At 42.2% G+C, this 23,211-nt stretch overlaps 2 protein-coding genes across 2 annotated transcripts; both read left to right on the top strand.

The window, feature by feature from the left end:
• Positions 1-5,949: 5,949 nt before the first annotated feature.
• LOC124266882 lies at positions 5,950-15,410 on the top strand. The gene is made up of 11 exons (XM_046701715.1): positions 5,950-6,093; positions 6,595-6,671; positions 7,171-7,362; positions 8,484-8,630; positions 9,068-9,082; positions 9,323-9,579; positions 10,162-10,248; positions 10,809-11,150; positions 11,419-11,504; positions 11,714-11,780; positions 15,180-15,410. The coding sequence occupies exons 2-11, from the start codon at positions 6,608-6,610 to the stop codon at positions 15,408-15,410; spliced, it is 1,488 nt and encodes a 495-aa protein (XP_046557671.1). The 5' UTR covers positions 5,950-6,093; positions 6,595-6,607.
• A 1,189-nt stretch (positions 15,411-16,599) lies between these two features.
• Positions 16,600-22,631, top strand: LOC124266829 (cell wall integrity and stress response component 4-like). The gene is made up of 7 exons (XM_046701634.1): positions 16,600-16,768; positions 16,960-17,106; positions 17,405-17,594; positions 18,062-18,252; positions 18,936-19,169; positions 20,796-20,844; positions 21,280-22,631. Exons 1-7 carry the CDS (start codon positions 16,652-16,654, stop codon positions 21,675-21,677), a joined length of 1,326 nt encoding a protein of 441 aa, XP_046557590.1. The 5' UTR covers positions 16,600-16,651; the 3' UTR covers positions 21,678-22,631.
• Positions 22,632-23,211: the final 580 nt, after the last annotated feature.

Here is a 23,211-nt window from a genome sequence, read left to right as displayed (position 1 = left end):
AATGTAGATGCCATTCTGTTTTTAACACGCCACTTGACCTGAACGCATGACGTCTAGTGATTCTGAGAAGGGCTACATCCGTCCGAGTAGTTTTGACTTTTGGTCGACCTGAACGCTGACAGTCCTTAACACCATTGGTTTGCTATTACTTTCTGGTCAGTCGATGGATGGCAACCAACATCTTTCATAATCGGCCTTTATGAAATGCCAGCATTCCGCATACCAAAAGTATGCCATCGTTGAGCAGCTGTCAGTTGAAATGACGGGTACGCGTATTGCACGTATGCTCGCCCTTATTCGAAGTACGTGCATATCTAAACAAGTGCCTGGTACGCCAAAATAATCATTACAAAAAACATAATTATGACATCAGTATAAATATCTCTATGTATTAAAAATCACATGCGTTGCGATACTTGTTTCCATGTGTATACTTCCTCCTTGCGGTATCGTAAGACCATGGCAGCTTGAATTGGAAGGCTACCAATTCACAAGAACAATCGCAAGACAAACTGCTACTTTTACCCAATGCATTGAGGGTAAAGTAAACAGACGATCCTTTTCGGTGAACACAGAGACTTTAGAATTGAAATGTAGTAAGTCATGTGGGGATTAGAGAGTTATAATATGATTGGATGAAAGTTTCCAAGGAACAGACTACCCTCCTGCACAAACAACAAACGGGAACCTGGTGTAAAAAGCACGTACATAATAAAGCGTTATAGATTGATGGTGAATAAATGCGTAAAAGGTGGTGATTGTTCACATCTATTCGGGTGTATTGTTCAACACATGTCAACCTACGACTAAATGACGCCCACACAGTGTAAACGCACACGTACTTGTGTGGTGCAAAGGTACTTCCTTCATGTAAACACGTGGCAGTGGAAGGGGAATTCAAAACCCTGTGTGAGTCGTCCATGGCTTTGTTCATGACATTTGGTACGAGAAAAGACCAGTTTTCATTGGTGGTTGACCAGCTATGATATTTTTTGAAGTCGGAAGTGCCTTTTGTTATCCCACTCTGAATAAACACACAAAAACATATGTTATGACGTATGACTCCTTTAAGCAGACCATGTATTTTACGGCCTGAATAGTGACTGACAGTTGTCAGATTCAATTGCGTCTTATTCGAAATCGTCGCGGCTCTATCCGAGTTCATAAGTTTATAAAAAACTCGACAGCAGGTGACATTCTTCCGGATGAAGGGCTTTAGCGACGAATGACATCTAGATCTAGCAGTGTTTATTATCAACTAGAAAATGTTTGTCATGAAATTATTAAACTAACTTACATAAGACGATATTGTGATCAGTAATTGTTTTGGCTGCTTTAGATGCCTTGATAATCATATATAATTGAATATATGCAACATTCAAAGTTTCCTGTGACGGTATATAGATGTGTGTGTGTGCATTTCGTGCGTGCGTGCGTGCGTGCTTGAGTGTGTGTGTGTGTGTGTTGGCTGGTGGTGTGTCTATTGTATATTTGTTCGTGTAAAACGACCGACTGTAAATCAGACAATCTGTTAATTACTATCTGCATGAACATCGATCTACGCAGTTGGGATACGTTCAAAGCAAATCCTTTGATGTTTTGAGAATCTTCATGATATTAATTCCACATGTCTTAAATTCTTTGTGTGAGTATAAGGAAAGACGTTCAATTATGGAGTGCCAGCAGGGCGAACTTGACTAAACAGAAGGGACCCAGTTAAACAATTATGATTTCATAAGCATTCTTGCAGAAATGTCTGACTGATTTAAGTTTACTGCATACATTTCTACGAGAATTATCTTGGCATGGCGGGCGAATTGTTTAAGGAGCCAGGCTTGTGATCCAGTGAGCATGAGGTGCCGGGATCAAGCCCACCTGTGACCGGGTGTAAAAACCTTCAGTGTCATGATGGTTCCATTCTCGGAGGTCAGCCTCAACCCAGTTCGTAGTCATGTAATCTGCGACCTGCAGACATCTGTTGTCCTGGGACATGTCTGCTAGGATCTAGCCAGACATCTTCCACCTGATATGCAAAAAAACCCCACAAAACTTTGAACATGTTAACTGGTTTTTATGGTATGCTATAATATAATATATAATATACGACTATTTAACATTTTTATGAAACAGTAAATATACTTACATTTGCCACTGGAACTAAAGGCAAACCTGCACAGCGTCGTATGGACTTAGTGACATTGTTCTTGTAGTCTGTCTGAAGGCCGACGTTTTCCTCCACACACACTAGGCAAAATGAAAGGAACATCGGCATCGGGAAACAGAGACAAACCTGCTGTCTTTGCTGCTGACTCACAGTCCATCTGCAATGAAATGTATATAATGAGATGCATATAACGTATGATCACCATTTTTATATATGTACATTATAACATTATATTTTGTAATTGGATAATTAATTATGTATGATATCTGTAAGTACCTGTAAAGTATGTGGTGACAACTGTAGCCCGTGGTCTGCTGCAGCGTCTTTAAGCCGGCTGAAGACACGTTGGTAGGTTTCCCTGTTCTTGTTGGGAAGCAGCAGGAACACTAAAGGTCCACCCAATCCACCCAGCTGTGAATGGGTACCTCTCGTTAGGATGAGAAAGTCACAATAACTCGGTGCGCCTAGTGGCTGCAAGAGTTGTATACTCCCCAGGGAGTTGAGATTGATAATGCGATGTGCCGTTGAGATTGACATCCAATGATCGAGGGAAAAAAATAACAGCGCCTTGAGCATGCACTAGTGCGTGGATATGTGCGCTATATAAATATCCTATAATAGTAATAATAATAATAAAATGATGCTTCTTTTGAATAGGCCCATATACAGCTTCAGAAGAATTCCAGCCAACAAACCTGATCTTTTTTGATAACGCCAGTGAATTTAGTTATCTCATTGAATTTTCTGTTTCTTTCGACGTCAACGTGATTGGCAAGATTCAGGAAAAGCATGCTGAATATGCGGACCTCGCCTTTGAAATGTCTCGCTTGCATCCCAAGTACACTGTCGTCAGGCTCCCCATTGTTCTCGGTGCCCTTGGAATGGTACCTTCTGATCTCTTGGCGCAGATCAGGAGAGTGCCCGGGTTCTCCAGCCCTTCTGACACTCAGTGTTATGCAGAAGGCTGCAGTGTTTGGGATTCTACATATTCTCCGGAAAGTTCTTAATGGGTTCGACTTGACCGCGTTTCCTGGGAGAAGTCCCATTCGCTGTCTGAACTGCGTGTAGTGGGGGCAAGGGCCCTGAGCTGATGATGAGCCTAACCAGCCTGACTGTGCCAGGGTCACCCGAATCCTCTCTGCTGCATGTTTTTCACATTTTTTTCATTGTATGATTTAACTAAGAATTATCAATCAACAGTCAATTTGTATAAATGTTTTCAGTTGTGTTGAGAAATTATCTATATGTCAGGAAGAGAACTGTTGAGTGGATTAATTTGACATTTGATAAAACATTCATCTCTTAAATATCTACTACCAGTTCGATTGCGAGAAGAACAATCATTTAATTGAATTAATTACAACATGCACTGTATCTATCTTTTTTAAAGAAAGGACACATGGAAGAAATAAATATATTTATTCTCAGTATATGACTTTCTGCCGTCAGGATATGGCTGAAATAGTGCCGATGTGACGTAAAATTTCAACTCACTCATGGATTTGGAAAAAGTTGTAAATCGCATAACGCAGAAAAGTAATTGATTCTTCCTTGACTCATTACTGGTTTGGGGCGGTGGGGTAGTCTAGTGGTTGAAGCGTTGGCTCGTCACGCCGAAGACCCGGGTTCGAATCCCCACATGGGTACAATGAGTAAAGCCCATTTCTGGTGTCCCCCGCCGTGATATTGCTGGAATATTGCTCAGTCAGTCAGTCAGTCATTACTGGTTTACACTGGCTTTGAAATAAGTGAAGATCGAATTTTCAGCTATGATGTGATCCTGAAATAAGTTAGCTTGGTGTCTGAACCTCTGAAAATAATGAAACTAGTCTTTGAATGGCATTTAGAAGTGATACACATGAGGAAGAGAGCTTTATGGATGTCAACAATCTAGTGTTGTTGGAATTTTTACTTATGTCATGACGGATGACCTGAGTAATTTAGACGTACAAACTAGAGGAAAGACTTGTTTGTGTGTTCTTTAAAGCCGCGCTCAGTAATATTTCAGCTATATTGCGGCGATCTGTGAATAATCGAGTCTGGACCAGACAATCCAGTGATGATGATGATGATGATGATGATGATGATGATGATGGTGGTGGTGGTGGTGGTCATCATCATCATCATTATCTACGCAGTTGTCAACCAAGTCAGCGAGCCTGACCATCCGATCCCGTTAGTCGCCTGTTACGACGAATATAGGTTGCTGAACATCTGTCCTAACACAGTCACTTAAGGTTAGAAACACATGATGCAGATAGCTAACAATGTAAGTTTTTGCGGAAATAACGAGGCTATCGGGAAGCTTTAAACATATGTGTTTTAGATTAGAAGGAGGAATAGGTTGAATGTTTGTTTAACAAAGAAAATGAATTAGGTTCTTGCACAACATTGCACAACAACGGTATTTTCTTGTACATGTAGAGAAACTTGTATGTATGTTAATGACACACTACTTTTAATCATACACTGCCATATGAATGCTGTTTGTACGTATACTTATAAAAAAGATACGTACTTCATAGAAAGGTACCATAGACCTTTCTATATACCCCAGCCATAGACTTTATATATATTGAAACGCCGAGGTAAGTCACAGTAAAACGTTTGCTCATCGTACTGAAGATCATGAGAGAAACGCGTTTCTCAATATGTGCCTGAAGGACAGAGTACTATATAAACACAGATCACTGAACCATGAAATGATACCTTCTTCTTCTTGTATTGTTTAAGATTTTAGATTAACACGTGGTGTGGTGGGCGAGCTGTCTTAGGCGCCAGGCTTGTGATCCAGCGAGCTTGAGGTGCCGGAATCTTGCCCACCCAATCTTGCCGGGTGTAAAAACCTTGGAGTCAGCTTGTGTGTGCAGACTCTTTCAGTAATTGTTTGATGGGCGTTGTTGAAGTTGGTGACTCAATAAAGAAACATACAACTTTATGGATGTCGTGACAAGATCTTATTTATTGAGCTCTATGCAATGAATAAGAAGTTGTCATCCATAAAGTTGTATGTTTCAATGTTTACTCTTTCAGTGTTGTCACAACCCCTGTGTACAGTACACAACCCTGTGTACTTACACGAACCCACGAATCCGTTGGTATATGACCAGATGTTGGCCACATGAATACATGCAAACACCTAGTTGCGGATACAGCAACGTGCGTAAACTTGGACAAAGAGCTGCGACTATGTGTCACCTGGTGCACATTGTGGCTGCAAGAGACGTATGTTCCCCAGGGAATTGAGATATATAATGTGTCGTTTGAGATTAACATCAATGATCGAGAGAAAAACAACTATGAAGCGCCTTAGAGTGATGTAGAAGTAGTTCAAACAGGAAGCTGTAGAAATGTGGCATATAATAACACATACCTCTGAATACGAACTTAAGTAAATAGCATACCTGCCTATGGCGAACTTAAAAACATCCCCACTGTTCAATCAGCCAAAGCATGTCACAAAAAATCCAGGTCTCAGTTAAGAGAGCCATGATTGTTCTTCTACAAGGAAGTAGATCCACCAATCAAATTGTGTTTACCCTGTAACAACCCAACGCATGTTCGGGTCGTTTTTCTATTAGAAAAATAAGTAATTTATATATAGCAAAAATCCTGATCGTGCTGTGTACTTATTATAAGTATAGATCATCTGATGTTTTAACCTTGAACGAACTTCCTCCTTGGGATTCATATAAGCAGAGGCTTCATCAGTCTTGACAGAACGACAGTTCAACCAACACTGTGAGGGCTACTAGCAGCAGCAGATAGAGTTCGTTATTATTGCATCTCAGTCAACGCAGGTGTGGGTTATCACAGCTGAGGACAGCTGACACAAGACTACGAGGTCTATCTTTAGGCAGCAGATAGTGTTCGTCATTATTGCGTCTAAGTCAACACAGGTGTGGCTTATCACTACGCTGTTTACCCAGGTTTGCAAAGTCTACCTTCAGTCAGCGAATAGTTTGTTATTATTGCTTCTCATTAACACAGATATAGGTCATCAAACTGATTGTACACTCGTATGGAAAAACATAATCTAAGGTCTACGTCTTTTCCGCTACTTTTCCGGAGTATTTTACATTCATATTGTTTGTAGTGTTGGAGAATGGCTCTGGTATATTTGATTGTGGGTGAAGTCGAAAGAGTAGTTTAAGAAGGTGTCTTGGATGATTGCATGTCAGCTTGCCCGATGTCGTAGACGTTGCAGATAATACAATAGTCTGTCTGGCCAATACTCTATTAGTAAATGGGAAGCCAAGTTATGGTTGGAATACTTTTCGACTGCGATGACAACACAATAAATTGTATGTTTTTAAGTCTCGTGTATCAGATATACACCTATGCTGACTTGCATGTTGTTCGTTTTTTATTATTTTTAATCTGTTTGTTGCTGTTCACGTTGACGTTTTGTTTGGGTTTTCTTTTAACAGGAGTCACCGAGTAATGATGTCTTGGAACTTTGTTCTCACAGCGACTGCCCTTCTGCACGCAGTACATGGCCAAAATGGTAGGTAGACGTAATGTACTTTCATACAGACACTCTGTAATTGCTGATTGATTTTTTTTCTTGTCTAGTTTACAGTTTGTTCTATTATAGATTGGATGTTGCTGAGTGTCCCATGAAACATTAAACCACCAAATACATCTAATATGACCATGGCTTACCTGATATATCTTTTACTGTCCTTCGTTGACATTTTTTATACTTATCATATATTTAGAACCAGTTTTAGTCACGATATGGCTCAAATATTGCCGATTTGACTTTAAAAATTAACTCACTCACTCACTCCCTGATATGACGAGTTAGTTCACTTTATTACGACCTCGCCTTTACGTCAACGGCCTAGTGGTTAAAGCGGTCGATCGTCACGCTGTCGACCCGGGTTCGATTCTCCAAATGGGTACAATGTGTAAAGTCTATTTCCGGTGTCCCCAGCCGTGATTGTTGAAATATTGCGTAAAAATAAAGTCACTCACTCTTTATCTGCTCGCCTTTATGTCAGAACGGCCCTGTGTGGACTTTATGGAAATCCCGAACGTCAGCATTCGCAACCCTGACACCGCAACCCAGCCTGGCTCTACAATCAATGACAGGACGCTCGCCGCTGGGTGGTACGGTGATGCGAACTATGAACTCCAGGACAGTGCCCCTGGCTTCCTCCGCTGTGGATCATTGTACCCGATATGGCGACAAAGTAAGTTTCCTTTCAACCGCATTGATAATGTTATATAGCGATTAGCATTTTTCTTGTGCGAGCTGCTTTAAGAACTCAACATTCATGTGAAGGTCAAACGTAATAGGTTTTCAAACCATGGCACTCTCCGATTAAATTCAAAAGATCCAGTTCAACTTCAACTGTGGATCATTTTGTATCCGACAAAGGGACTTTCCTTCACCCTCAATGATCAAAATAAAAAGAGCATTAACCATAGTATAAAGAGAGGAGTATTTTATCCTTTCCCGTGCGAAGTACTTTATAACTCTGTATTTGTATGAACCTATTTGGTATTCAAACTAATTAAATTAATAGGCTCCTAAGTTCAACTTATCACGTCTTCACTGCTTAATTGCTTGGGTATTTTTGAACAACCGCGGTGTATTCACGGAAAGCCAAATGTGCTTACAACGTGGCTTTTAAATTATTATATTACCATCCAGGCTCTGATTGTCATTCATAAATATTGTTGAACACGTTTCGAGGAACATAGGACTGTGCCACGTCGCTTATCAACATTATGTCACACTTAATGTGCGATGTTGACCTGCACCGCGACCTTAAGGTGGAGTTTTCACACTTTCTTACTTCGATCCACATTCTAATAACGCATATTGTTCAGGCGAGTTTGTTTGTTTGTTGTTTAACTCAGCAATATTTCAACTACATGTATATCGATCTGTAAATAATCCTGTCTGGACCAGAAAGTCCAGTGATCAACATTATCTGGTGACGCCATTGATTTCAGTAATTTTTGCCAAAATAACATACATGTCACCCCTCTTTTGTATGTGTTGCTATCCGTGAAGATCCGGGTTAGAATATTGACCTTCAGTAACACATGCTTGTTGAAAAAGACGGGATCGGGTGGTTAGTCTCGCTAACTTGGTTGACACATGTCATCGTATCCAAACTGCATTGAATGCGGCGTTAAAAATAAACAAACAAGATAACACTGTATGTTTTGCCTCATTCATTTCACCCACATTTCTGTTTTTATCTTATAATAAAACTCTTTGATAATTAATCAAATTAACGTAAATAATTACTTAAATAACACCATCAATAATTTATTATGACATAGTAACATTTTTCTGCAGGTATTTCTACCAACACAGCTACCATGTGTATCCAGCAACCATCTACTGCATGCACGAGTCCGTTTACGATACAGTTTGAGGACTGTAACGGTTATACTGTGTATAATCTCAGAACCTCGCCTATTCATCAGAGCTCCTACTGTTTCCGTGAGCATTTCAACTTCTTTTGTCTTGTTTCTCGTTCCAGCTTGAGTCATTTAAATGAAGGGGCGGTGGGTTAGCGTAATGGTTAATGCGTCCGTTTGTCACACCGAAGACCCGAGTTCGATTCCCCACATGGATACAATGTGTGAAGCCCATTTCTGGTGTTCCACGCCGTGGTATTGCTGGAATATTGCTAAAAGCGGCGTAAAGCCACACTCACCCACTCACTCTTCATTGAAATATTTACCCACACTTTCTCTTTAGGTACTACCATGGATATATTTAATAATATAGGTATGTTTATAACGAACACGCATATAACGAAGTGATGGATATAACGAACTGTTTGTGTTCTGGCACTTGCAGTATATTTGATCGAAAACGTTCATGGAATGACGCCATTATATAATCTTCAGTGATTTTTAAATTTTTGTTTACAGGTGAGATTTCTCCAAGTAAGTATATATTTTATATCTTATATTTGATAGTATTTGGTGTTTTGATTCTTAACGATTAATTAACATCGATCTGCATCTACGGTGATGTTAACAAAACGTCTCTCCACACCAAGTGGCGTAAACATGTTTCCTTGCCTTGCGTTTTTTAAATAGGGAACACAACATGGACTGGTCCTGTATTAAACACAATAATACTTTGTGTCCATTGCTTGACTTTGTTCCATGATTCAATACCAGACCCACCAACCTACAGTCCCAAGCCTACTGTCGTCCCTGGTGTAACTGACACTGGTTTCACCAAAAGTGACCTCCATTTCCGATGTTCCTTCCCCCCTTCGTCCACCCAAAGACTGTTCCACCAGACAACGTGGTATGTCGACGACGTCCTCATACACCAGCACCCAGCAACGCTGATGGACGACACCTACATTGACAGCACCCAGATCACTCAAGCGATGCTAATAGCAGCGGGGATAACTGAAGTCGGTTTCAATGTGAGTCGCACTCAGTTTTACATGACGTATAACTTAGATCACAAGCAAAGTGTGGCGCAAATATGGCTGCGCAACAGAGAGAAAAATGACCAGTCTTCCTATATGCCCGCTTCCGGTTCAACGGAGTGACGGAACAAGTATATGCAGACATTATAAAGAAATATCATATTGCCTAATTTTACCATTGAACTGTTGAAGATTATTTGTCTTATGTGCCGTCGTTATTTTTCTCTCTGTTGCACAACCCTATTTGCGCTACAGTTTCCCTGTGCTGAGAAATGATTTGTTAGTCCACAAAACGCATACAGAATGACAGAAGAGCATAAAAAATCGGTTTCAATGTGAGTGTCACACAGCCTTTCATGATGTCTAAACACTTTGGTAATTGTTTAAAAAAAGGATTTGTTAGTCCACAAAAAACAAACATACAGAAAAGTATAGAAAATGCCCTTTGCTATTTCCATACGTCTTTATGTCACGGTCCATCACTCTCAAGGGTACACACTTGGTACAACTAAGTCCTTCTGCATCTATATGGTATTGATCACGTGACTGATACCAGGAACTATATTCCACTTGTAGATAAGCTGTGAGATCCAGGCCATGTACGGTGCTGGTATGCCCCCCGGTCCTGCAAATCGTGCGGATCCTTTTTTCGTTGGCTTTGAGGTGAGACGACTTGGTTTTATTCCACATTATATCCTAGCCAGAATCCACTTAATGCTATGTTTGGTAGTGGCATTTCATCTATTCATGTTCTAACTTGTCTGGAAGTCCAATCCTACAAAAATGATTCACAGGTATTGTTTTAGGCAATATAATTACTTCAAGGAATTTGTCGAGTTATATGTATTGTTTCGATAAATGCTGCCGTCACTCTTGTCCCCCAGCATAACATTTGTTTGTGTGTGTTTGCTTACTGCTTAACGCCGAACTCAGCAATAGTCAAGTTGTATGACGAACATTCGAGTCTGGACCAGATAATCCCATGATCAACAGCATGAACATTGTTCTGTGCTTTTGTGATACGATAACGTGTCAACCAAGTCAGTGAGTCTGACCACCAGATACTGTTCGTCGCCTCTTAAGACAAGCATGGGTTGCTGAAGTTTGTAGAAGGTTAACTTATATACATGCATCATGGGGAATACGGGATGACACCAGATATTTCCGATTTGTTAATGTGTTACATGAAATATATATAGAATATGTATTTCCTTTTTACATAGATTCTAACCGAAGAAATAACGATCAGACAAGGCGAGACGGGACAGGTTCAAGTCCGAGCCACAGTGCCGTTCCGTTGCGGAAACATCACTGAGTTATATTTTGAAAGTTGTTCCATGCCAATCGAGATACAATCTGTTGACTCAGCAAATCGGGTTTCCCAGGAATACTGTGAGGTTTCCATTCCTTACACACAGTGGAGTCAGCCTGTGTCTATGACTGTACATGGAACCATAACACCAACATATGGAAGAAGCCAACTTAATTCGCTACTAGTTCTCAGGACTCCAAATGACAGTCTCGGGTTCCCCTTTTGGAACAACCATACCATTGGGACAGTAAAGGTACGATAGCTTTCAGAATCTCCTTGATACGATTGATACCAACAACAAAATATTGTAACCGTCAGATTACTGATGGAAAAACTTAAGTTTTATCTGTTATATACATGGAGGTGGTTTGGTAGCACAGCGTTAAAGTGTTTGCCCGCCTGGTGGAAGTCTTTGGTTCGGTTCCCACATGGGTACAATATGTGTAGTCCATTGCTCCATTGCTCATAACTCACTGTTATCTTGATCAGTTTCATATCTGTAGCTACAAGGTAATTTTCAGGTTAAAGTTGTGAAAGACACGACTCTGGTTAGCAGCAAAGACTGCAAGTGCCATAACGACCCATACCTAGAGCAGTTTGATTCGCGGTAAGTGTAATATATTGATCAAGACTTGCAATCTTAAACTTGAGTTCTCATGCAGAGAAATATGAAATGCCAACAGCTATTTGTACATATAATATATCCGTTTGCAAACGATTTGAATTCACTTGTAAATACCCGAAGCAGTTGTATTTTTACAACTTGGCAAATGGGTCGCCAAAAAAAATGGAATAAATACTATTGACCTCTTGCAGCACCAGGCTTTCACTACAACAGAAGGGACGATTTACATTATATAAACTGGCTCGTCAGCTCATAGAGGTAAATATATAACTTGTTCACATTGGGGTATCCATGTTAATCTCCAGAACCCATCAAGAACAAATCCCCATGCATGTCTGAGTGGGGTATCAAGTTCATATCCCCATGCATGTCTGAGTGGGGTATCAAGTTCATATCCCCATGCATGTCTGAGTGGGGTATCAAGTACATATCCCCATGCATGTCTGAGTGGGGTATCAAGTACATATCCCCATGCACGTCTGAGTGGGGTATCAAGTTCATATCCCCATGCATGTCTGAGTGGGGTATCAAGTACATATCCCAATGCACGTCTGAGTGGGGCATCCATGTTAATCAGCAGGACCCATCAATTACATATCCCCATGCATGTCTGAGTGGGGTATCAAGTTCATATCCCCATGCATGTCTGAGTGGGGTATCAAGTTCATATCCCCATGCATGTCTGAGTGGGGTATCAAGTTCATATCCCCATGCATGTCTGAGTGGGGTATCAAGCTCATATCCCCATGCATGTCTGAGTGGGGTATCAAGTTCATATCCCCATGCATGTCTGAGTGGGGTATCAAGTTCATATCCCCATGCATGTCTGAGTGGGGTATCAAGCTCATATCCCCATGCATGTCTGAGTGGGGTGTCAAGTTCATATCCCCATGCATGTCTGAGTGAGGTATCAAGCTCATATCCCCGTGCATGTCTGAGTGGGGTATCAAGTTCATATCCCCGTGCATGTCTGAGTGGGGTATCAAGCTCATATCCCCATGCATGTCTGAGTGGGGTATCAAGCTCATATCCCCATGCATGTGTGAGTGGGGTATCAAGTACATGTCCCCATGCATGTCTGATTGGGGTATCAAGTACATATCCCCATGCATGTCTGAGTGGGGCATCCATGTTAATCAGCAGGACCCACCAGGTACATATCCCCATGCATGTCTGAGTAGGGTATCCATGTTAACCTGTAGGACCAATCAAGTGCACATCCCCATGCATGTCTGAGTGGGGTATCAAGCTCATATCCCCATGCATGTCTGAGTGGGGTGTCAAGTTCATATCCCCATGCATGTCTGAGTGAGGTATCAAGCTCATATCCCCGTGCATGTCTGAGTGGGGTATCAAGTTCATATCCCCGTGCATGTCTGAGTGGGGTATCAAGTTCATATCCCCGTGCATGTCTGAGTGGGGTATCAAGCTCATATCCCCATGCATGTCTGAGTGGGGTATCAAGCTCATATCCCCATGCATGTGTGAGTGGGGTATCAAGTACATGTCCCCATGCATGTCTGATTGGGGTATCAAGTACATATCCCCATGCATGTCTGAGTGGGGCATCCATGTTAATCTGCAGGACCTATCAAGTACATATCCCCATGCATGTCTGAGTGGGGTATCCATGTAAACCTGTAGGACCAATCAAGTGCACATCCCCATGTATGTCTGAGTGGGGCATCCATGTTAATCTGGAGAACCCATCAAGTACATATCCCCATGCATGTCTGAGTGGGGTATCCATGTTAATCTGCAGGACCCATCAAGTGCATATCCCCATGCATGTCTGAGTGGGGTATCCATGTTAATCTGCAGGACCCTTCAAGTACATATCCCCATGCATGTCTGAGTGGGGTATCCATGTTAATCTGCAGGACCCTTCAAGTACATATCCCCATGCATGTCTGAGTGGGGTATCAAGTGCATATTCCCATGCATGTCTGAGTGGGGTATCCATGTAAATCTGCAGGACCCTTCAAGTGCATATCCCCATACATGTCTGAGTGGGGTATCCATGTTAATCTGCAGGACCGATCAAGTGCATATCCCCATGCATGTCTGAGTGGGGTATCCATGTTAATCTGCAGGACCCTTCAAGTACACATCCCCATGCATGTCTGAGTGGGGTATCCATGACTGTTACTCTACAGGACCCATCAAGTACATATCCCAATGCATGTCTGAGTGGGGTGTCAAGAACACGTCCCCATGTATGTCTGAGTGGGATATCAAGAACATGTCCCCATGTATGTCTGAGTGGGATATCAAGAACATGTCCCCATGTATGTCTGAGTGGGGTATCCATGTTAATCAGCATGACCCATCAAGTACACATCCCAATACATGTCTGAGTGGGGTGTCAAGAACATGTCCCCATGTATGTCTGAGTGGGGTGTCAAGAACACGTCCCCATGTATGTCTGAGTGGGATATCAAGAACATGTCCCCATGTATGTCTGAGTGGGGTATCCATGTTAATCAGCATGACCCATCAAGTACACATCCCAATACATGTCTGAGTGGGGTGTCAAGAACATGTCCCAATGTATGTCTGAGTGGGATATCAATAACATGTCCCCATGTATGTCTGAGTGAGGTATCCATGTTAATCAGCATGACCCATCAAGTACACATCCCAATACATGTCTGAGTGGGGTGTCAAGAACACGTCCCCATGTATGTCTGAGTGGGGTGTCAAGAACACGTCCCCATGTATGTCTGCGTGGGATATCAAGAACACGTCCCCATGTATGTCTGCGTGGGATATCAAGAACATGTCCCCATGTATGTCTGAGTGGGATATCAAGAACATGTCCCCATGTATGTCTGCGTGGGATATCAAGAACACGTCCCCATGTATGTCTGAGTGGGATATCAAGAACATGTCCCCATGTATGTCTGAGTGGGGTATCCATGTTAATCAGCATGACCCATCAAGTACACATCCCAATACATGTCTGAGTGGGATATCAAGAACATGTCCCCATGTATGTCTGAGTTAGATATCAAGAACACGTCCCCATGTATGTCTGAGTGGGGTGTCAAGAACACGTCCCCAGGTATGTCTGAAAGGGGTATCCATGTTAATCAGCATGACCCATCAAGTACACATCCCAATATATGTCTGAGTGGGATATCAAGAACATGTCCCCATGTATGTCTGAGTGGGATATCAAGTACACATCCCAATACATGTCTGAGTGGGGTGTCAAGAACACGTCCCCATGTATGTCTGAAAGGGGCATCCATGTTAATCTGTAGGACCCATCAAGTGCATATCCCCATGCATGTCTGAGTGGGGTATCCATGTTAATCAGCAAGAGCAATCAAGTACACATCCCCATACATGTCTGAGTGGGGTATCAAGAACACGTCCCCATGTATGTCTGAGTGGGGTATCCATGGTAATCTGTAGGACCCATTAAGTACATATCCCCATACATGTCTGAGTGGGGTATCCATGACTGTTAATCTCAAGTATGGTATCGCCATTGTCGGAAAATGAAAGAAGCGTTAATTCCGGACTAAAACTATATTCATTTATACTAAACGTTTTTGATCTCGAATGTTAATCTAAACTCCAGGAGGACCCGTGTGTTACTCATACTGTAGATCCTGCTTGTATCATTAACATTGTATGGTGCATTTGCAGATACAGGTCGAAGTAAAAAAGTGTCATGGTGTGCGTACTGCAGCTGGATACTGTAATTGTGGGGTAGCTGTTCAGTCAGGAAAGACGGTGTTCTCTATTAATGGCTGCGATACCAAATCATGGAGAATAAATCATCAGGGCTGTGACAACTCCGACAACGCCATGGAAATAAGAAAGCGCTCCACATATTATGAGGCACGTATAAATACTTTTGCTTATGTGAATGAGTGAGAGAGTTAAAATGTAACGTCACATTTCAGCCATATTGTGACTGTAACGACTTTTAAATGTATAATAAATACATTTCAATTATAAAAATCTGTCAACGAAGGACAGTCAAAACTACTAGAATAACACAGAAACAGAATCTAAAAACTAGCATCTGTCTCTGAAATTTCAGCAACTGAAGTTGACCACCATACTAGTGACCGTGTGGACTTACAGTACTTTTGCAACCTGCATGGACCTAACACACACGCACACACAGACACGCGCAGACACACACGCACACACAGATATATGCACACAGACTGTCACGGTGACAATTATCTGTACCATGAAACTGGTGGAAAACTGTTATAATAATAATGAAAAGCACGACTAACAGCACCTTTATGTTAATATGAACAGTAAAGCATGATGTATGTATAGGGTGAAGTAGTCTACAAGAATATATCATTTTGGTGTACTGAGAAAAACTTGTAAACTTTGTACTGTGCAAACCAATGGCAAAGTAGAGGCAAAAACACAAGATTGACCGGTAGCAAGACTGTGCAGAAACCATGCGCATCAACAGAGGTCGAAAATGGGTACACGCGAACAGCGTGACACATACACGCACAAAGACAAGCGCGCACGCACGCACGCGCACGCACGCACGCACACGCTCTATCAACTCACGACATAACGTGTATTCTGTGTGCCATTGACATTTGAACGCTCTGCGCTATTAAATACACTGACATATTGTCTTGGCATTTTTATTTCAATTAGATATACCTACCCACGGGGGCACGCGTTGCCGTCTCTCTCTATGGAATTGGAATCGGGAACATGTACTTGAATGTCGAGATTCCAGGCACGATCCTAGACGTAGGGGCGAGTCGTGGGTTGTGCGGTCAGCTTTCTGACACAACTAATGACGACTTCATCATGAGAAATGAGATGCAGACCAGCAACTTTAATACATTCGTCAATTCCTGGAGGTGAGATTCCATTTATGAGCGTAATATTTAACCTATTTTAATCTGGTATGAAAGGTATGAAAACCGTATCAACATAAGCATATAAACAAACGTAGTTATGGTATGTTGAATATACACTTTTGATATATGCTACACTTTTTCAGAGAAACGACGGGCAACCTTTTTGACTCGGACTATGTACAAACACTTACAAAGATATCGCAGCAGCCCCCAAAGTACTGCTTCTGTGAAGGAAGAGAGAACATCACATGTTCCTCTCTTTCCACGATGAACACTGAGGTCAGACCAGAGTATTACAAGGACGTGCCCTGTGTCGTACGTCTGAACAGGAAGAAGCGAGCGGTACAGAACAGAAACATCGATACAGAGCACCGATACAAAAGGGTATATTATAGCTATTTTTGTTTCTTGTTTACGTTCTCCATTGAGCACGCCATAGTGTTCATTCATTCATTCATTCATTCATTCATTCATTCATTCATTCATTCATTCATTCATTCTTAGTACACCAAAGTAAACGAATGTACATAAATTTACAAACATGATTCAATTTCTAATCCGCCTGTATACTTTAGCAAACACCATCGGAAGTTTGGACCAACCAGACTGCCGCTGAATTCTGCAACAACCTATTCGCGGCATCCTCGACCGTCCAGCTGTGCCGCAACGTCCCAGGAGTCAACGTTGACAACAGCCGTGATGACTGCATTAGCGATATATTGGTAGGTTTTAATGCTTTCTCGAAGGGAGAAAGACAGAACAAACATGGATAGATGGATGGATGGATGGAAGAGTGGATTGATGATGGTAAAGGATGACAACCATTGTGAATATTGATAGTGATGGGTGATGATGATGATGATGATGACAATGATTACGACGACGATGATATATCAAGCGTTGAAGTGCTCGCCTTCAAGAACAAAATCTTTTTTTTTTGTTTTAAAAAATAATGCCTTTGAACAACATATGGCATTTGACAACACAATTAAACTACATACATATCTATCACACTTGCAGCTCTCTGGAACAACCGAATTCCAAATGATGTCTATCGACACAGTTCGTTCATCCTGTGAGACGGAGGTGCTCCTCAACCCCGACCTGTGGGTTGCTGACCCCCAAAACCCAGGAGCCCCTTCAGTGTTTGACACCATCACCAACAACGTCTGTCCTAACGACTGTAGAGGGAGAGGCACCTGTCAGAGAGGTTAGCTCCACCATATGTGAAGACCTATTATAGTGTAGTTGAAACCTTGACTGACATACAGAGGTTAATAACTGCCAATATTGCGTAGATTGGATTGTCCTAACGACTGTAGCAGGAGAGGGTAGCTCCACCATATGTGAAGAACTATTATAGTGTAGTTGAAACCTTGACTGACATACAGAGGTTAATAACTGCCAATATTGCGTAGATTGGGGTAAGCATAGCATCAATATCAGTATTAGCAGTGTTGCACTTAGGACTATTAACCTAGAACCGTCTGACAGAATTCTGAATTTAAAGTGGATGTTGGCCAAGCAACACATCGGGTCATGAGTGATACCTGAACGTGATCATATTAAATTTGGTAAATACTTATTTCCCATAACCTACATGTTGATCTTACCAAATGGGTATACAAACTGGAACTGATCAAAAGAAGCTGGATATATTTGATCTTACGTTTTCAGGACTGTGCGACTGCAGTGCTGGATTTGGCGGTGCTGACTGTTCCGTGGACTTGACCCAGCCCCCTCAGCTGGACGAGGTCGAAGACAACGGTCACTGTGACCTGGCTACCAGCAGCTGCCAGCGACTGACAGTATTTGGACTCACCTTCCTAGAAGATGTGACAATCAAATGTCGATCCACTATGTTCACGGTAGGGTCACAACTTGATTTCTTATGTATAATGTGCATGTACATATGCATATTGGAGTGTATTATCACTGAATGATAGGAATATCCTTAGACACTATCACAAGTGGAGCACTATCTGAGATCTTGGTCACCAGTCTTGTGACAGATGCGACTGTAACATCTGAGATCAGATTATTAACCACGTAAGCTGAAGTAAGGAAGCTGAAATAATATTCAGTTGTGTATCAGTTCGCTCCTCATGAAGTGGTACAGGTCCCGATTAGAAAACCCCGAATATATGTATTGTACTGATTGGATTGGATGTTGTTTAGCGCCGCACTCAGCAATATTCCAGTCACATGGCGGTGGTCTTTAAATAATCCAGCCTGGCCCAGACAATCCAGTGATCAGCAGCATGAGCATCGAGCAACGCAACTGGGACACGATGACATGTGTCAACCAAGTCAGCGAGCCTGACCTCCCGATCCCGTTAGTCGCCTGTTACGACAAGCATGGGTTACTGAAGATCAATTCTAACCCGGATCTTCACGGGTCCGATCCACATGAAAGTCTAGTACATGTTTTATAGTTACCAAATCTGTATTTCAACGCCATTGCCGTCATGACACAAAACGATGCTGTATGTCCAAGCAAAGGGAGACGGTTCGCGTGGAAGTCATGTACATGTTTTAAACGTTCTTGTAGGTGAGCAATGATGGAGACCTTCACCAGCCGAATACCCAGGTTACAAATGCCATTGAGCGGAGCTTGAGTGAAGTTGAGTGTCCTGTGAGGATAGACGCACCCAGGGGTATCGTCACTGCCTACAACATCTCCGTAGCTAACACTGACAACATCTACAGCGAGAATGTCATGGTTCTGGTGTATGACAGCACGTGTGTGGACGTTGATAACGAGTCCAAAACCTGGACTGTAACGGTAAGGCATTGTCAATGCATTCATTTGGAACTTATACTCTTCTCAGAATATGTTTAGACAGGGCGTAGCAAGAGAACATATCCAGCTTTGTGAGGCAGGATATATACATATTGGGTGTAGAAGGAGAATATATACTGATAGGGTGCAGCAAGATAACAAACACGCACACTCGCACGCGCGCACACACACACACACACACACGCACGCACGCACGCACGCACACTCACTCGCACACACACACACACACACGTACAAACACAAAAACGCACTCTCGCACACACAAACGCACGCTCGCATATACACCCGCACACACACACAGACACACACGCACACAAACACGCACGCTCGCACACACATAAACACGCACCCTTGCACATACACAGACATACACATGCGCAAACACACACATGCACAAATACACACGCACGCTCGCACACAAGCGCACAAACGCAAAATAGGCTCGCACACACGCACAAACATAAACACGCACGCTCGCACACTGGTACAAATGCAAAATTTCGTTTCTTACCGGAGGCCACAAACGAATTTGTCTACACACACACGCACAAACACACACTCGCTCACACATGCACAAACACACACACGCACAAATACGCTCGCAAACACGCGCACAAACACAAAAAACGCTCGCTTACACGCACAAACACAAACACGCACGCTCGCACACGCATACACACAACACAAAAACGCTCGTACATACGCACAAACACAAACACCCACGCTCGCAAACAGGCACAAATGCAAAATTTCGTTTCTTACCGGAGGCCACAAACGAATTTGTTTACACACACACACGCACAAACACAAACATGCAAGATCGCACACACACGCCCTAACACAAATGCATGCTCGCACACACACACACAAACACGCACCCTCACGAACACAAAAAAGCTCGCACACACGCACAAATACGTACGCTAGCACACACACGCACAAACACAAAAGTGCTGGCACACACGCACAAACTCTAACACGGACGCTCGCAGACACACACAGACACACTCGCAAGAACACAAAACCGCACGCACAAACACAAACACGCTCACACACACGCACAAACGTACGCTCGCATACACACGCGCACGCACAAACACGCACTTTCGCACACACACCAACACGCACGATCGCACACACGCACAAACACAAAAGGCACTCTCGCAGACACGTGCACGCACAAACACGGACGCTCGCACACACACAAAAACGCACGCTCGCACACACACTTAAGTTTCTTTGGCATCCAAATGTCACGTGAACAAAACCTTTTTGTTGTTGAAGTACGAAGCTAGCAAAATTATGAAAGCCGCAGTTATCGCGTACAAACCTGAAGATTACCACTAGATTAAGCCCGACACAAGTCTCGTAGGTCTGCAATATTCAATATATTCTGAAAAACAGCTAAAACCCAAACTTGGTGATAGTGATATGCATGTTGAGATAATACTGAATACACGCAAACCGTTCAGTTTGTTTCGATATTGAATGCTATGATTTTGTTAGCGATCTGTCCCACGTCGTGATATTGCTAAAAGCGGCGTGAAACTAAACCCAATCACTGTCAGTGATCTATCAAATGAACATGTGCATTTTATGTGTCGACAGAACGGATACGATGTTCAGAACGGCAGATGCATCAGCAGTTGGATCTCAGGTATGTGGTTTCAAACATCTTGGTAACAAAACAAAATTGGTGTTGCTGGCACTAGTATAATTGTGGACTTTCTTTGGAAAGGACAGATTCATTTTCGAGTGATGTTTATGCAAAGTTAATGCAGAATAATGTAATTTGGGGAACGTAAATTCTGATTCAAAATCAAGTGACCTGGGTCAAAAGTTTCGAAGCCCTCTTAGCGCTAAGATAGTCGTAAGTGCCATAGATTAACATTAACTTATGACTATCTTAGCGCTAAGAGAGCCTCGAAAATCTAGGCCCTGGTTACGCTGCATTATGATATTGTTGAATTGGTAATAATATAGGAATCGAACAAGGGTGCTACCCAACCACAGCCAACATCAACAGACTGACATTTGTTGGTGAACTAAACCATGTACTTCATCATATGAAATATTTGTTTTCCACACGCAGGGAGCCCTACAGACGTCTCAACATTGACACCGACATCAACATCTACATCAACTACAATGTCAGCGACCACAACGCCAACATCAGTATTGACATCCAAATCACAGCCACAATCAACATCAGTATCATCATCGACACCGACATCACCGGCGACATCAACTAACATGTCAAAGCCGACCACAACGCCTACATCAATATTGAAATCCACACCAAAGCCACTACCAGCATCAACATGGGCATCAGCATCTGAACCGACATTATCGGCGACATCAACTACAATGTCAAAGCCGACCACAACGCCTACATCAATATTGACATCCACACTAAAGCCACCGCAAGCATCAACATGGGCATCAGCATCTGAACCGACATCACCAGCGACATCAACTGCAATGTCATAGTCGACCACAATACCAAGATCAATATTGACATCCACACTAAAATCACCGCCAACATCAACATCAGCATCTAACCTGACAGCAACGTTTAGCACGAAATCAACATCAAGATCGACAGCAGCGCACGTATCAACATCAACACCAACTCCAACATCAACGTCAACGCCGATGATAGACGTCACTGGCCCAGTTTTGGATGTAGAAACTACCACCAACGCCAACTACAAAGCCACCATGTCCTATTTCACTCTATTTGCCTCCCTTATTTCTTGTATTATCTCACTGTCTTTGTACGACTTCTGAATCCCGCCAGTGAACTTGTTGACTCGAGGATTTGTAAATCGCAGTAGACGATACACTGATTTCTCCGCTCATGCTAGGATCGAATAAGAAAAACACCCATACAGCCTGCTTTTGCTATCTTCGACTTCTTTGTTCACAAATCTAGGGGACTTGCACTTGAGAGAGTTTTTTCAGTGGAGGGAATACACTATGTCTGTAAGCCCGCAGCTATATATCAAAAGGCGATACACTGAATGCTCCGCTTGAAGTAGGATTGAATAAAAAAAAACCACACAACCTGCTAGTATTTATGTATTAAGGTATATATATGTTAAAGTTCACTGTTCACGGATTGCATAAAAGTTGCACTTGAGAGGGTTCAGTTTATTCAATGAAATGAAGGCGGTGCAGATTCATATTCAGCAGGAAACCATTTACCATCATGTTGACTGTTTGTAAATGATGTTTACATTAATACGTAATGAATGAAGGATATATTGTGATAGTTTGCCTCAAATGGTTATATTGCTGGAGGTCTTATCATTATGAGGATATGTATGTACTGGTGTACCACGTAGACACCTGAATTCCTGCGCATGACCTCACATTTTGGACATAAATATTGATACTCAGCTTCAGTGAAATGTACATTTTCTATTTTACAGTAGCTAGATATAGAAAATACAAACTGGCAGGAATAGTTACTTACTAATAGTTACTTTTTTGCACTTTTAACAGACTTATGTGCCAAATATATATGAAACCAAATTATGATAGACATTGCTCCTTGGAACGGAATGTTGTCTGTTTAGCTATTGTTTAATGCTTTACTCAGCAATATTCCAGCTATATGGCGGCGGTCTGGAAATAATCGAATCTGGTCCAGACAATCCAGTGATCAACACCATGAGTATCGATCTACGCAATTGGGATACGATTATCCCAACCAATGCAGCGAGTCTGACCACAAGTATGGGTTAATGAACATAAATTCTTGCCCGGCTCTTCACGGACTACGCGTAACGCAGAGTGGCTGCCAATATGAGAGTTGTGAAGTAGCTCAGTGGTGCAAGTGTTCGCTAACCACAGAGGGGTGAATGTTTTAGTCTCCATGATTAACAATACACGAAGCTACGTTATATAGCTGAAATTTGTTAAAATCACACTTATTTCCCTCAAGTATGTATATTATGTTTATACATATCTTGTAATGTATTTGAAATTATATTATTGACGTCACACTCAACAATATATA

The sequence above is a fragment of the Haliotis rubra genome, unplaced genomic scaffold (genome assembly GCF_003918875.1).
Source record: "Haliotis rubra isolate DU_JTF1 unplaced genomic scaffold, ASM391887v1 Scf100, whole genome shotgun sequence".
Taxonomy (NCBI): Eukaryota; Metazoa; Mollusca; class Gastropoda; order Lepetellida; family Haliotidae; genus Haliotis; species Haliotis rubra.
This window is presented reverse-complemented; position numbering and strand designations above follow the sequence as displayed.

What these genes read in the sequence shown, in the direction of transcription:
- LOC124266882 (XM_046701715.1), top strand. Translation starts at nt 6,608, where the DNA reads ATGATGTCTTGGAACTTTGTTCTCACAGCGACTGCCCTTCTGCACGCA. An exon ending in ATACCATTGGGACAGTAAAG is followed by an intron (nt 11,151 to 11,418) that starts GTACGATAGCTT and finishes GGTAATTTTCAG; the next exon opens with GTTAAAGTTGTGAAAGACAC. An exon ending in TGGCTCGTCAGCTCATAGAG is followed by an intron (nt 11,781 to 15,179) that starts GTAAATATATAA and finishes GTGCATTTGCAG; the next exon opens with ATACAGGTCGAAGTAAAAAA.
- LOC124266829 (XM_046701634.1), top strand. Translation starts at nt 16,652, where the DNA reads ATGAACACTGAGGTCAGACCAGAGTATTACAAGGACGTGCCCTGTGTC. An exon ending in ACTGCATTAGCGATATATTG is followed by an intron (nt 17,107 to 17,404) that starts GTAGGTTTTAAT and finishes TCACACTTGCAG; the next exon opens with CTCTCTGGAACAACCGAATT. An exon ending in CCAAAACCTGGACTGTAACG is followed by an intron (nt 19,170 to 20,795) that starts GTAAGGCATTGT and finishes ATGTGTCGACAG; the next exon opens with AACGGATACGATGTTCAGAA.